General features: G+C 47.3%; 1 protein-coding gene across 42 annotated transcripts in view; it reads right to left on the bottom strand.

The window, feature by feature from the left end:
- The window catches only part of Ttll5 (tubulin tyrosine ligase like 5), a 249,942-nt gene that overhangs the window by 219,843 nt on the left and 17,231 nt on the right, over positions 1-12,868 (bottom strand). For 34 of the 42 annotated variants that reach the window (XM_042260944.2, XM_042260947.2, XM_042260948.2 and 31 more), the window contains 3 exons: positions 8,569-8,651; positions 7,016-7,122; positions 2,322-2,452 (listed from right to left, as the gene is read on the bottom strand). In XM_042260944.2, the coding sequence (XP_042116878.2) occupies positions 2,322-2,452; positions 7,016-7,122; positions 8,569-8,651 (321 nt within the window). Of the gene's footprint in view, positions 1-2,321; positions 2,453-7,015; positions 7,123-8,430; positions 8,484-8,568; positions 8,652-12,868 lie in introns of those variants that run through there. The other 8 variants (XM_076551093.1, XM_076551090.1, XM_076551105.1 and 5 more) reach the window with 2 other exon arrangements.

Raw genomic sequence — 12,868 nt, 5'->3', positions numbered from 1 at the left:
TGGGAATTCATCACATGAGCCTAGCACGCTTTCTTCTCCAGGCCAAGTCGTACCCGGCCAGCACTGGGCCTTCTTCCCTCCCTCCTTTTAGGGAAGACACGCCCCGCTCCTTTCCGAAGTTCACTCCGTGACTTGAGCCACGCCTCTTCTGAGACCTCCCTCCCATGTTCTCCCATCATCTCTCTTTCCTCCTGGCTCTCTGTGGGTCAGCTTCTCTCTCTTCTTGGATCTCTTGGTCATCACTTTCATCTGGAACCTCCAGACTCGGTATCTTCAGCCAAACTCAGAGTTGCTTTTATAGCTGTCTGCAAACCATCACGGCATGCTTTCCCCCCCAGCATGTCAAATGTACACCACGTCCAAAGTGAACACTCCTCTTTCCTGCCATAGCTCCTCTTGTACGTTCCCGGTTATATTCTTGCTTAGACTTACAAGTCCCGGTGGGACAGTAGTTGTTCCTACCTGTAATCTCAACCGAAGCAGGACGGCTAGGGCCCAGGAGTTGGAGACCAGCCTGGGCAACCACCCTCACTAGCCCGCAAAGCCCCGCCCTGAGGTCTCAGTGAGCCTCAAAGCTTCTCTAACTCACATCTCTGGAGGCCCATATGGACCTTCAAAACCACTGCCACTTTCTCTTCTCTCGGCGTCTTCATTCCACGGGTACTTTTCTGGCTAGTGTTTTCACCTCTGTTCTTCTCAAAAATCTCCTACTGCCTACAGTCAATTAAGCGAATTAACAATGAACAGAATTTCGAAGTTGCATGTGCTTGAGGGACACCGAGGAAAAAGAAGGGTCTTTGAAAGAGATTCTAGAACAAAAGGATTGTCTCTTTGAAGAGGAGATGGCTAGTATGACAAGGTAGCTTTCTGCTCCACCATGGGAACTTGGGAACACACACGACTGGCCTGACAACACAGGACTCTTTGGCCATGGTTTTAAGTGTCCAACAGAAGCCAGAAACCCTGCACCAGCAGCTCAGAATGCCTGGCGTCCTGCAAGAGGATGCCTCTTCACTGCACATCTTTCCTACCCCGCTCTTCCTGCTGTGAAGAAAAGAAGTCCCTGCGGCGGTCTGCGGGCGGGAACAGAAGTGAGAGATTTGCAGTGGTGCTCAGGGACATCACTTGCCGCATGTGCTGGGTCGAAATGTGGCGGCGCTGGTAAAGAGGCGCGGTGTCTGTCAGGGTCGGTTTGGTACAGCAGAACTTGGGAGGGTTAGAACGACCAGCTGAAGGCACAGTTCCCCTGTGCCATCCTCTAGCAAGAGCCCAACCCTCCCTCTGCCCCTGCCTCCAGGGCGGGAGGACCGCAGTGGAGGAGGAGGAAGAAGCGACAAAGGCCTAAGAAATTCAAATCCGATTCCTTCAAACTTCAAGAGGAGTTCCCTCTAGGATTAGTATTAGGGGCCGTCATGTCGTTCACCATTAGCCTATGATCATGGTTGCCATTCACATGTGCCTACCTGCCCTGTGCTCTGGACTCTCCTTACATCACACCTACTGGAGTCAGGGTCTGGTGTGAGAGGGAGAGCTGTCAACAATCTAGCTGCTCAGCCAGGCCCGGGAAGGTAAGTTCAGTGAGGCCAAAGAAACCAGAATCCATTACAGACTGGGTCAGGCCGCATGTTCCTTTCGTTTAGCAGCACTTCAGCTGACAGTCAGATCCCCGTTGGATAGATGCCTATGCATAGTTTTTATTAATATGAACTCAAAGAAAAGAGTGTGACCGATCCCACCAAATGCTTAACAACTAAAGACATGATGCTGCTGGCCCTGGTGGCAACCTTTGGTCTCAGCACTCGGGAGGCAGAAGCAGGTGGAACTCTGTAGTTCGAGGCCAGCCCGATCTACACACATAGCAACTTCTAGGCCAGCTGGAGACACACAGTGAACCCATCTCGAAAGACCAACGAGCAAGTACAAATTTTAAAGACATCACATTTGTTCTCCAAAGGACGTAAGTCCAAACGTCAAGGCAGCAAGACGTGAAGAAGAGACACCACACAGAAAACATGTAGTTCACAGGGACAAGATGCCTCAACACATACTGACTCCCAACAGTGAAGAGACAAACGGGCAAAAATAACCAAGACAGGATGTGCCTGGATGACACCAATGTGTCCTTACATAAATTATTACTGCCACCCTACCGCAGATTAAACATAGAAGAGCACCATCCAAGTACAAATAATTTCAACTTTGTGTTTATAACCGCTCTTCCCAATTAAGCACAAAGTGTTCAAAGATTTGGAAAGCCCCAGCTAGCTGTAAGATCAGCAATGTCAAGTCCAGATGCTAGGGCCCCCTCAGTGAGCACTTACTACAGAACTCCGCGTACTCAGCTGGCAGGAGGAAGGTCTGAGGGAGGATGTGGAAAGCCTTGAATCCATGCGTGTGTTGCATTCGAATGATGTTTTTGTACAGTCGGTCCTTCCGGGTTAGTTCATAAGACCTGAAAAGCAAGAAATTTTTTCCATTTCAGTGGATTATACCTACAAAGATTTCCTCAGTTACCACACTGTGAAGAGCTCATAGCACTGAGTTCTGAAGCAGTTACTAAGACAGTAGATTATCCCAAATCTATCATGCTGCCACTCCAAAAGCCTTATTAAACATTTTCCTCAAATAGACATTTTTGATCGGACTTATTCACATGTAGAATAAAATGCCCCATTTTCCGTGTGTAATTCTGATGTGTTGATTAGGTAGTGTCCACCAGAATCAACATCCAGGACAATACTAATATCCAAAAGTAGCTTCAATTCCCTTCCAGTCAGCTCTTTCAATTGCTGACAGACACAGGGCAAACATCTGTTTTCACTTCTTTCCAAACAGATAAGCAGGATCATGTACTATGTATCCTTTCTTCTGAGCATGAAACATCTCAGCTTTATCCCTATTGGTTACATATATCAGTATTTTATTCTTTTATGTGTTCAGTATAAGTTGTGGTGTGGATATACCACAAGTTTGTTTATCTTTTCAACAGTTGAAGGACATCTGGATTACTTCCAGTTTAGAGAAGATTGTGAATAAAGTTGCTTGAAAGCACTTACATATAGACTTTTATATAAACATTGAATTTTTATACAAATATTTCCATTTTCCCAGGTGTGGGCCTGCTATGTAGTTTACCAAGTTATCTATTGCTAGATAATAAACAACCCCAAAATATAGCAGCTTAAAATAGTAGTTCACATTTATGATGTCAGTTTCTGTAGGCCAGCAATGTGGGATGACAGAACTGGGTAGTTCTGTCTCAGACATCTGAAGAGGTTACAGTCCAGATGTGTGCCTACACTGCCATCATCAGACATCTGATGAGGTTACAGTCCAGATGTGTGCCTACACTGCCATCATCAGACATCTGATGAGGTTACAGTCCAGATGTGTGCCTACACCGCCATCATCAGACATTTGATGAGGTTACAGTCCAGATGTGTGCCTACACTGCCATCATCAGACATCTGATGAGGTTACAGTCCAGATGTGTGCCTACACTGCCATCATCAGACATCTGATGAGGGTACAGTCCAGATGTGTGCCTACACTGCCATCATCAGGCCCAGCTAGGCTGGAGCACGCACTGCTCAGGATGCTCACAGGTACTGAGCTGGCTGCCAATGAGAGGCTTCAGTTCCTCAGGCGACCCCTTCCATAGGCTGCACACTTTCAGGACATGCTGCTGACTTCTCCTAGGCCCACTGATCTGAGGAAGAGGCTGCAATGTCTGTTATGACCTAGGCTCCAACAAGGCACTGCCCCACTCCCGCCGCGTTCCATTTGTTAGAGGCAAATCCCAAGTCTAGCTGACACTCAAGAACAGAAAAGTTTAGCTCAACCTTTTGAAGGAAGTGTCAAAGAATTTACAGACACATTTTACAATCACCACAGAAGTACATGTTTAACTTTATAAGAACTGCCAGCAGTTATTCTGAGGATACTGGAAAAAACAGGCTCAGTTTCTCCGACCATATTCTGAGATGTGAGGAAATACCAGAGCGTTTTCCTGGTCTCCACTCGCAGTTCCAGCTAATCACTCAACACTCCTGACACCAGCTTGGGGGGGGGGGGGGTTCCCACTGCAGACGCCCCTGGGTGTCCTCTAATTCAGTTCTGACACCGTCTACCTGGAGGTGGCATCCAATCCCTCAGAATGAAGGCTCAGTCCCCAAGGCTGACCCTAGTTCCAAGTGGCAGATTGTTCTACCTGTGCTTCTGACCAGCTACCCCAGACCTTTCCTTTGGGTCTGATGAGTTTGTGTGAGCAGACAACTGAACACTTACTGGTTGACTGTAAAGCACATTACAAAGAATGCAGATTAAAGACATGTACGTGGGATGAGATGTGGAGGAGGGGATACGGAGCAGCCTGCCCTCTGGGACTGTACCTGCCAGGACCTCCACATGTTCAGCTATCCAGCTCTCCAAACTTAGTCCTTTGGGACTAGTAATGGAAGCATCACTAAGTAGGTATGACTAAGTCGCTAGTCACTGGTGATCATGTTAAAACCTCAACCCTTCCCCGCCTTTCAGAAGGCTAAAGGGCAGATTGAAACGCCAACCTTCTTACCAGGACTCAGCCTTTCCTATAGCCTGTGAACATCCTGAAACCACCTAGAGCCTGCCAGTCACCAAGCAATTGATGAGCATATAAAAGACACTCTGGCGATTCTAGAAGATAAAAATCAAGACTAAGACATTTCACAATTCCCAGGTATCTGAGGTTGTTGTCCCACTTTGCGCTCTCACCAGCAATGTACTCCCATGCCAGTGACCATGCACCCCAGCCAGAAGCACTTAGTGCAGTCTCATGTTCAAAGCCACTTTAACAGGTGTAGATCAGTGCCTCGCGTGATTGTAATTTGTATTCCACTAATGACTAATGGTGTTGAATATCTTTAAATGACCACACATAAATTTTCCTTGACATATCCATTTAAAGTTTTCCCTATTTTTATAAATTTGTTTAACTACACACACACACACGCACACACACGTGTATGCTTCGAAGTATCCACTAAATCTTTTTTCCATTTTGAAAACTAAGATTGTTTTCTTACTACTAAGTTATCAGAATTTGTGATCCACTTTGGATACAAACTCTTACTCAGAGACATGTTCATAAATACTTCTCCAGACTATGATTTGTTTCCCACTCTGGTGAAGCCCCCTTGTGTTTTTGTCTTTTATGCACCAAGCTTTGTTCTAGCTAAGAAACATTTGTCTAAGCAAAGATCATCATGATTTCTTTTATGTGGGGTTTATGTTTAGAACTTATATCTATGATCTTTATTCCAAATGGGTTTTTTAAATCCTGATTTACAAGTATAAAATCTGTTTTAAAACAGATTTTGAACATAAATATAAGAGATGTTTAAGCCTGACTTTTTATAAATATACTCAAAATTTCAGACTGTAAGAATCAAATACCTTAGATATCTGAGACTTTACCTAACAGAGCTACAGTATGAGACCCTGTTCCAAAATAAACAAACACAAAGTGATCTGTCATTAAAATTAATGATCTATCAGTTGACAACCTGTTATGGGATAATCTTTTTGTGGACTGTGAAGATGTGTCACTCTGATTGGTTTAATAAAAAGCTGGACGGCCAACAGCTAGGCAGGATTTCCAGGCAGAGAGAACACTGGGAAAAAGAAAGAGGAGATGCCAGGAGATGCAGAGGAAGCAACATGGGTAATACAGAGTACAGGTAACCAAGCCATATAAAAGAATGTAGACTGAAAGATATGAGTTAATTGAAGTTATAATAGCTAGTTAGAAACAAGCCTAAGCTATTGGCTTCATAATTAATAATAAGTCTCAGTGTTGTTATTTAGGAGCTGGCTGGCGGGACAGGGAAAGACTGGCTACAATAACCAATGTTATCTCTCAAATTTGTAAAACAAACATGGAAATCACCTTCACATAAGGAGGAAGTATTATGCTGTCACTGGAATCTGATCTCAATTTGTTTGTTGTGTCTTTAGGATCCTAATTTTCTTTTTTTTTTTGAGACAGGGTCTCATATTATATAGTCTATGGTGGTATTTTATTTGTGCTGAAATGTGATTTTATTTGTATGTTAATAAAGTTCCCTGGAGATCAGAAGTCACAGCAAGCCATAAGCGAGAGTCAGGCGGTGGTAGCCCATGCACTTAATCTGATCACATGGCAGGCAGAGTCTCTGTGGTCAAGGACACATCCAAAGCAAAGTGACCTGAACTTTTTTAATCCCAGTACCAACCATAGAGACCTGGAGGTCTGTATAGACAGGCAGTGACGACGAAATCATGTGGTTGGGTTTAGAGCCAATGTGGTTGGGTTTAGAGCCAATGAGAAAGCAGAACAGAAAGGCAATAAAAAGACCAGACACAGGAAGAAGGTCTCTGTCTCAGGGGAAGGACAGCGGTGAGTGGTAAGAAGGTGGTCTTAGCTCTTGGCTACTGCTTGTTCTCTGAGCTTTTAACTCTGCATTTGGCTCTGTGTTTCTTATTTAATAAGACTGTTTAGAATTACATCTATAATAGTCTAAGCTGGACTTGATTTGTTCTGGAACCAAGGCAGGCATGAATTCAGCCTCCTGCTCTACGTCCCAAGTGCAAGGATTTATGAGCGTGTGCCATCACACCTAGCTTGGAACCCTAAAGCTATATGCCTAAGGACAATGCAGCAGATTATGATAGGAGTTGAGTCATTCTTTAGTAGAAATGAAAATGTGTGTGAAAGGAAGGTGAAAAAGGAGACCTCCCCCACTGAAGATGCTATGAACCACCTCAACTTTAGGAAAGAGCATTGGAGAATGGCTCTTTAAAACCTTCCACATCACTATAGCCCTTCGAGAGTCTCCACCTCCCAGGGACATGAACCCCTCAGCCTCCAGTATGGGCTATGGCACTTGCCAAGTTCCTTCTTCTTCCATTCCCCTAAGAACATGACACCTCTCCTCTGGCCACACGTCCCGATGACAGCTACCTTCAAAGGCCGCAAAGACACCTGGAGGCCCATTACCTGGGGAAGTGGTTAACTTTCTGTGCTTCAGAAAGGGTTCGAAGTAAGAAAGGCTTCAGGTGGGATCCTGTCCACATCAGGTTATAGTCAGTGCTGCTCGGGTGAACCTAGGCACAGAAGACACATGGAAAACAAACAGACAAACAGAAATCAGCAGCAGCCTGTCTCCAGAGGAGCAGTGCCAGGGAAGGTCAATGGTTTCGCATCTACAGAGGACTCTCGGCCTGACCCAGGTACTACACACAAGCCCATTACCGCAGCGGAGTAGCACAGCCAACCAGGTCAGGAGCGTTCAGGAAAGGGAGAGCGGGGAGGTCCCAAACACAACCAAGAAACCAACCCTTCTGAACAAGTCAATGATGTCTAATACACTTACATATCACAGCATGCCTCAAAACTGCACTCCAGACTCCTTTTCCTCAGCCCTCCCTTATGTCCTTGTAGATCAAAACTAAAGCCAGACCTGGAGGACTCGGTGGTTAAGAGTATGCACTGTTCTTGGGAAGGTCCTAGGTTCAATTCCCAGCACCTACACTGGGTGGCTCATAACCACCTACAACTCCAGGTAGAGGGGGCGCTGATGCCTCTGGCCTCTCTGGGCACCTACACTCTCATGCATACACCCACACACAGACACGTAATTAAAAACTAGAACAGTAAATCTAAGAAGAAGTTTTAAACCCTAGATTTTCTTTAATCATTCATTAGTACTCATTTGTTCATTCATTATTAATTGTGTGCTCTGCCCATATAACACACCAGGACAAGGACAAATGCTGGAGCAAGAAAAGCAACGAGACAGGACATGAACAGTATGAGGTCCCCAGGTGCCCCCTATTGGTACCAGCCTAGAATAAGCAGTTAGTGACCAGACGTTCATCAGGGGTCTCTCAGTAGTGGTGGACTGTGTAGCATCTGTACCTGTCCCTTTCAATGGCAACATCTCGTTTTGGCAGATTTCTTAGAGGGATAATTTGCTCCTGGATATTAAAGCACCTGCCAGTCACCCATCCACCCTCTTCTCCACTCCAGATCCATGACCTAAGCTGGCCCAACCTTTCTATCACCAGAAAAAGGCACAAGGACAATGAATAGAGTCCAGTCACTTCCACAGCAGTGTGATGAGATAAACCCAGAGAGTCCCTGCCCTTCAGTCCCTGAGGCTGCTGTAGCCTCTCCGCTTCTAAGGAAGCCTCTGCTTCTATAAGCCACCCTCTCCACAGCACTCTGCAACTCTGTCTGGGCTCCAGTTACAGGGTCTGCTTCTGTTTTGTGCAAGCAAAGAACCCCAAAGAGATATCAGGTAACTCCTGATGGTCGACTCTGCCCAAATCTAAGATCATCACAAGAAAGGGGGAGAGGGGGATGCTGCGGAAATGCTTCCCATGTACCACAAAGAGAAACTGCTGGTATACCAAGTTCTGCAGAGCCTCTAATCACTGGTCCCGTGCGCTTCCTAGCGCGGCCTCTGCGGATGGATAAAGTCAGTTAGGTAGCTAGGATTTCAGCTTTTGAGGCGATCAGGTGAGGTGAGGTCATAAAAATGAGCTTACTTCATGAAATCCATGGGCTGTCAGAATGCTTCGCACCAGGCGACTGTCCGTTCTCACAATCTTATAAGACAAATGATAACGCTCTAAACAAAAAGACAGAGTCAAGTTCAGTGGCCAGAAAGGTGAATTGCAAAGACAAAAATAAACAGCAACATGGAAACTTGATTAATGCACTCAATGGTGTTATACTGCTGCCCTTAAAGTGACTATAAATCAGTTGAGGAGACTTAGAGCCAAGGCTTCCTTTAAATGCATTTTTAGTATTGGATTGTGATGGGGATCTGTGCAACTGAGGCGTGTGTGGAGGACACGGGACAGCTCTGTGCGGCTGGTCCCCTCCCCCCTTCCTTGGGCTCCAGGGGTGGAACTCAGGTCCTCAGGCCTGCAGGACAGGCACTCCACACTCTGAGCTAGGTTGCCAGCCAGAGAGCAAGGGTTTTTAAGCTAAGAGATGCTGGGGCTAACTCAGTACAGAAAGGGGAGCAGACCTGCATCATCTTTGTTTTCACTAGTTTCCAGGTGGAATTTAACAAGGCTTTCCAGGCGGTGGTGGCGCACGCCTTTAATCCCTGCACTTGGGAGGCAGAGGCAGGAGGATCTCTGTGAGTTCGAGGCCAGTCTGGTCTTCAAAGTTGAGTTCCAGGACAGTAGGGCTACACAAAGAAACCCTGTCTCAAAAATAAAACAAAAAACAAACAAACAAACAAACAAAGCAATGCTTTCTTCCATGAGGAGTGTAGGCAACCAAAGCAGGAAGGGTGAGAGTGCTGTGGCCTGCCACCCCCGAGACACTAGGCGTTAAGTTCACTTCCCAGTTGTACAGTGTTCACAGTACTTACAAGTTATGGTAGTTAGCAAACTAGTGCACTAAGAAAAACTACGTATGTCTTGAATCTGGGGGTTGGGTTACATTTTTATTTTTTAGTTTCTTGACACAAGGCTATACTAGTAGCCTAGGCTGGCCTAAAACTTGCTGTGTAGTCCATACTAGCCTCAAATATGTACTCCTGCATTCAAGAATTAGAGGCATGCACTACCACATCCAGCTACTTGTCTTTTTAATATTTTAATTACGATAATTCAATACAATTCATTTCCTTTCTAACTATTTGTCTACTTTCCCATCTTAAAATCATTACTCTGGGGAAAAGTCCTTAGAATTTTCTAGACTGAGAAGTAGGTCCACTGTCCTTAAAAGGCTAAGGGCCCCTGCTCCAGACAGCCCTCTATGTCCTCAAATGCTGATTACCAGACATCTTAGACCAGAGGTCTCTCCAATAGGAAAAAGCCAGCAGGAACCTCCAAATGCCCCTTTAAGACAGGCCCATACTACTAGGCCAGCTTGGCACCAGCCTCCTGCCCTTGTGAGCATTTCCTACTGGCCCCTTGAGACAGAAAGTTTTCCTTGATCCTGTCTGATAGAAAAATCTATAATCACGTGAGCATTTACTCTGCGCTATGACACTAAATCTTCCTATAAGCCCCTACAAACTGAGAACGTTAGCTAAGAATTGTATAGAAATTCTTTTTGCTATTTTTTCTTTTTTTTTGAGACAAAGTTTACTCCAGCTCAGGCCTCAGTCCCCCAAGTGTCGAGATCGCAGGCACAAGCCTGAACACCTGGCTCCGGAGCAGTCCTTTTAAAGGACCGCATCCTAGACAAGTCTGAATGACAACAGTGCAGATATCTATTTGCAAATAGACAGCACAATGTCCAGCCCCATCATCAAAGACAACTATGTGTTTTCAGAATTTATATGGCAAGCTTCATAAATCCCTGCTGCTCCCCCAGACACATTGGGGGGCCTGCTGTAACGCTTGGTATGCACTCCATGCAAAGCTGAATCATAAAGATGGGCGTGGACAAGCCAGACTTGCTTCTAGAGCCCAACCACAGCCTTTCCCGGCAGCCCCATCCCGTTGTCTTTACAACATCACTGTAAGAAAAACAGGGCAGGATCCTATGCATTCGTTTTCCTGCAGGGGAATGTCGAGAGCAGCGCAGAGCGCTGCAGACTGTGAGCTGGGAGGCCTGTACCATCATCCTGCTAGACCCAGAAGACAGAGACGTTCAAACTGATTGGGAACATGTCACAACGAGCTTGAGTGGGCTCTCGAGGGACAGGTTTGAGACAATCTAACATAAAAGTGACGAAGCAACAGATGGACTGTAATGCAACTACAAAAGGAATCGTAAATCCCACACACAGGACAGGGAGGTGGTATGCCGGTTTGCTTCTGCTGTTCTAACGACCGTGCTGGACAGCTCAAACACGAACGCGCCGCCCCCCACGGGAACACGGGCCCCACAGTCTATAGCAAGGCTGTGGCAATCAGGCCGTTCCCCTCTGCAGGCTCCCGGTGGGCTCTGGGTCCTTCACGACTCAGCTTCCAACGGCCACCTGCATTCTGTCACTCGGTGCTCTGTGGCTCCCTGTCTGTCACTGGTGCTCTGTGGCAGTGCTCCCTGTCTGTCCCTCGGTGCTCTGTGGCAGTGCTCCCTGTCTGTCACTCGGTGCTCTGTGCTCCCTGTCTGTCACTCGGTGCTCTGCGCTCCCTGTCTGTCACTCGGTGCTCTGCGCTCCCTGTCTGTCACTCGGTGCTCTGCGCTCCCTGTCTGTCACTCGGTGCTCTGCGCTCCCTGTCTGTCACTCGGTGCTCTGCGCTCCCTGTCTGTCACTCGGTGCTCTGTGCTCCCTGTCTGTCACTCGGTGCTCTGCGCTCCCTGTCTGTCACTCGGTGCTCTGCGCTCCCTGTCTGTCACTCGGTGCTCTGTGCTCCCTGTCTGTCACTCGGTGCTCTGTGGCAGTGCTCCCTGTCTGTCACTCGGTGCTCTGTGCTCCCTGTCTGTCACTCGGTGCTCTGTGCTCCCTGTCTGTCACTCGGTGCTCTGTGCTCCCTGTCTGTCCCTCGGTGCTCTGTGGCAGTGCTCCCTGTCTGTCACTCGGTGCTCTGTGGCAGTGCTCCCTGTCTGTCACTCGGTGCTCTGTGGCAGTGCTCCCTGTCTGTCACTCGGTGCTCTGCGCTCCCTGTCTGTCACTCGGTGCTCTGTGCTCCCTGTCTGTCCCTCGGTGCTCTGTGGCAGTGCTCCCTGTCTGTCACTCGGTGCTCTGCGCTCCCTGTCTGTCACTCGGTGCTCTGTGGCTGTGCTCCCTGTCTGTCACTCGGTGCTCTGTGGCAGTGCTCCCTGTCTGTCACTCGGTGCTCTGTGGCTGCGCTCCCTGTCTGTCACTCGGTGCTCTGTGGCTCCCTGTCTGTCACTCGGTGCTCTGTGGCTCCCTGTCTGTCACTCGGTGCTCTGTGGCTCCCTGTCTGTCACTCGGTGCTCTGTGGCAGTGCTCCCTGTCTGTCACTCGGTGCTCTGTGGCAGTGCTCCCTGTCTGTCACTCGGTGCTCTGTGCTCCCTGTCTGTCACTCGGTGCTCTGCGGCTGGGCTCCCTGTCTGTCACTCGGTGCTCTGTGGCTCCCTGTCTGTCACTCGGTGCTCTGTGGCAGTGCTCCCTGTCTGTCACTCGGTGCTCTGTGGCAGTGCTCCCTGTCTGTCACTCGGTGCTCTGTGCTCCCTGTCTGTCACTCGGTGCTCTGCGGCTGGGCTCCCTGTCTGTCAAAGGTAACGATGCCAGGTCTAGTCTTTTCCACCTTGTATCACGCTGGCCCTGCTGGCTCCTCCTTCCATGTTAAGGAATCCTTTGGATGCATTAAACTGGACACTCTGGGCTAATCCAGGGTAATCCTCTAACTTGAAGGTCAGCCAATTAGCAACTTTAATTCCCCTTTACCATAAAGGTTTATATATACAGGTTCCAGAGATTCATACTTCTCTCACATGCAAAATAAATTCAACCCATCCCAACATCCTCATCAACTCAACCCAAAGTCTAAAAATCTCATCCAAACTTATCAACTCAAAATTCTCAAATCTCATCATCTATATTAGTATGATGTAGTTGGGACAAAACTGCTCTCCACCAGCGGCCCTGCAACAAATTATTTGGTCCACAAATACAATAAATAGAACTCCAGCAACATGGAGGTTGGTTCAAACTCAGACAATTTAAAGATGAAAAAAAAAAAAAAAAAGAGTCCCAGTATGGATTTATAGATTCAAATCTGGCAAGTTAAACTGGCATTTGTCTCCAGGTCTTAGGAGGAGCTCTGTGATTTGCAGAGAGATTTGTGCCCATGGGCCTGAGGATCCACCTCTGGAGTTAGCCTCACGCTGTCTGCAGCTGAGCAGGGTCGTCATCGGTTTCTTGTCTGTGGAATGTGGTGGCCTCACAGCAGCTTCATTTCCTCCGGA

This window comes from Peromyscus maniculatus, chromosome 14 (assembly GCF_049852395.1).
Source record: "Peromyscus maniculatus bairdii isolate BWxNUB_F1_BW_parent chromosome 14, HU_Pman_BW_mat_3.1, whole genome shotgun sequence".
Lineage (NCBI taxonomy): Eukaryota > Metazoa > Chordata > Mammalia > Rodentia > Cricetidae > Peromyscus > Peromyscus maniculatus.
Note: the sequence above shows the minus strand (reverse complement) of the source record. Positions and strands in the feature narration are given on the sequence as shown.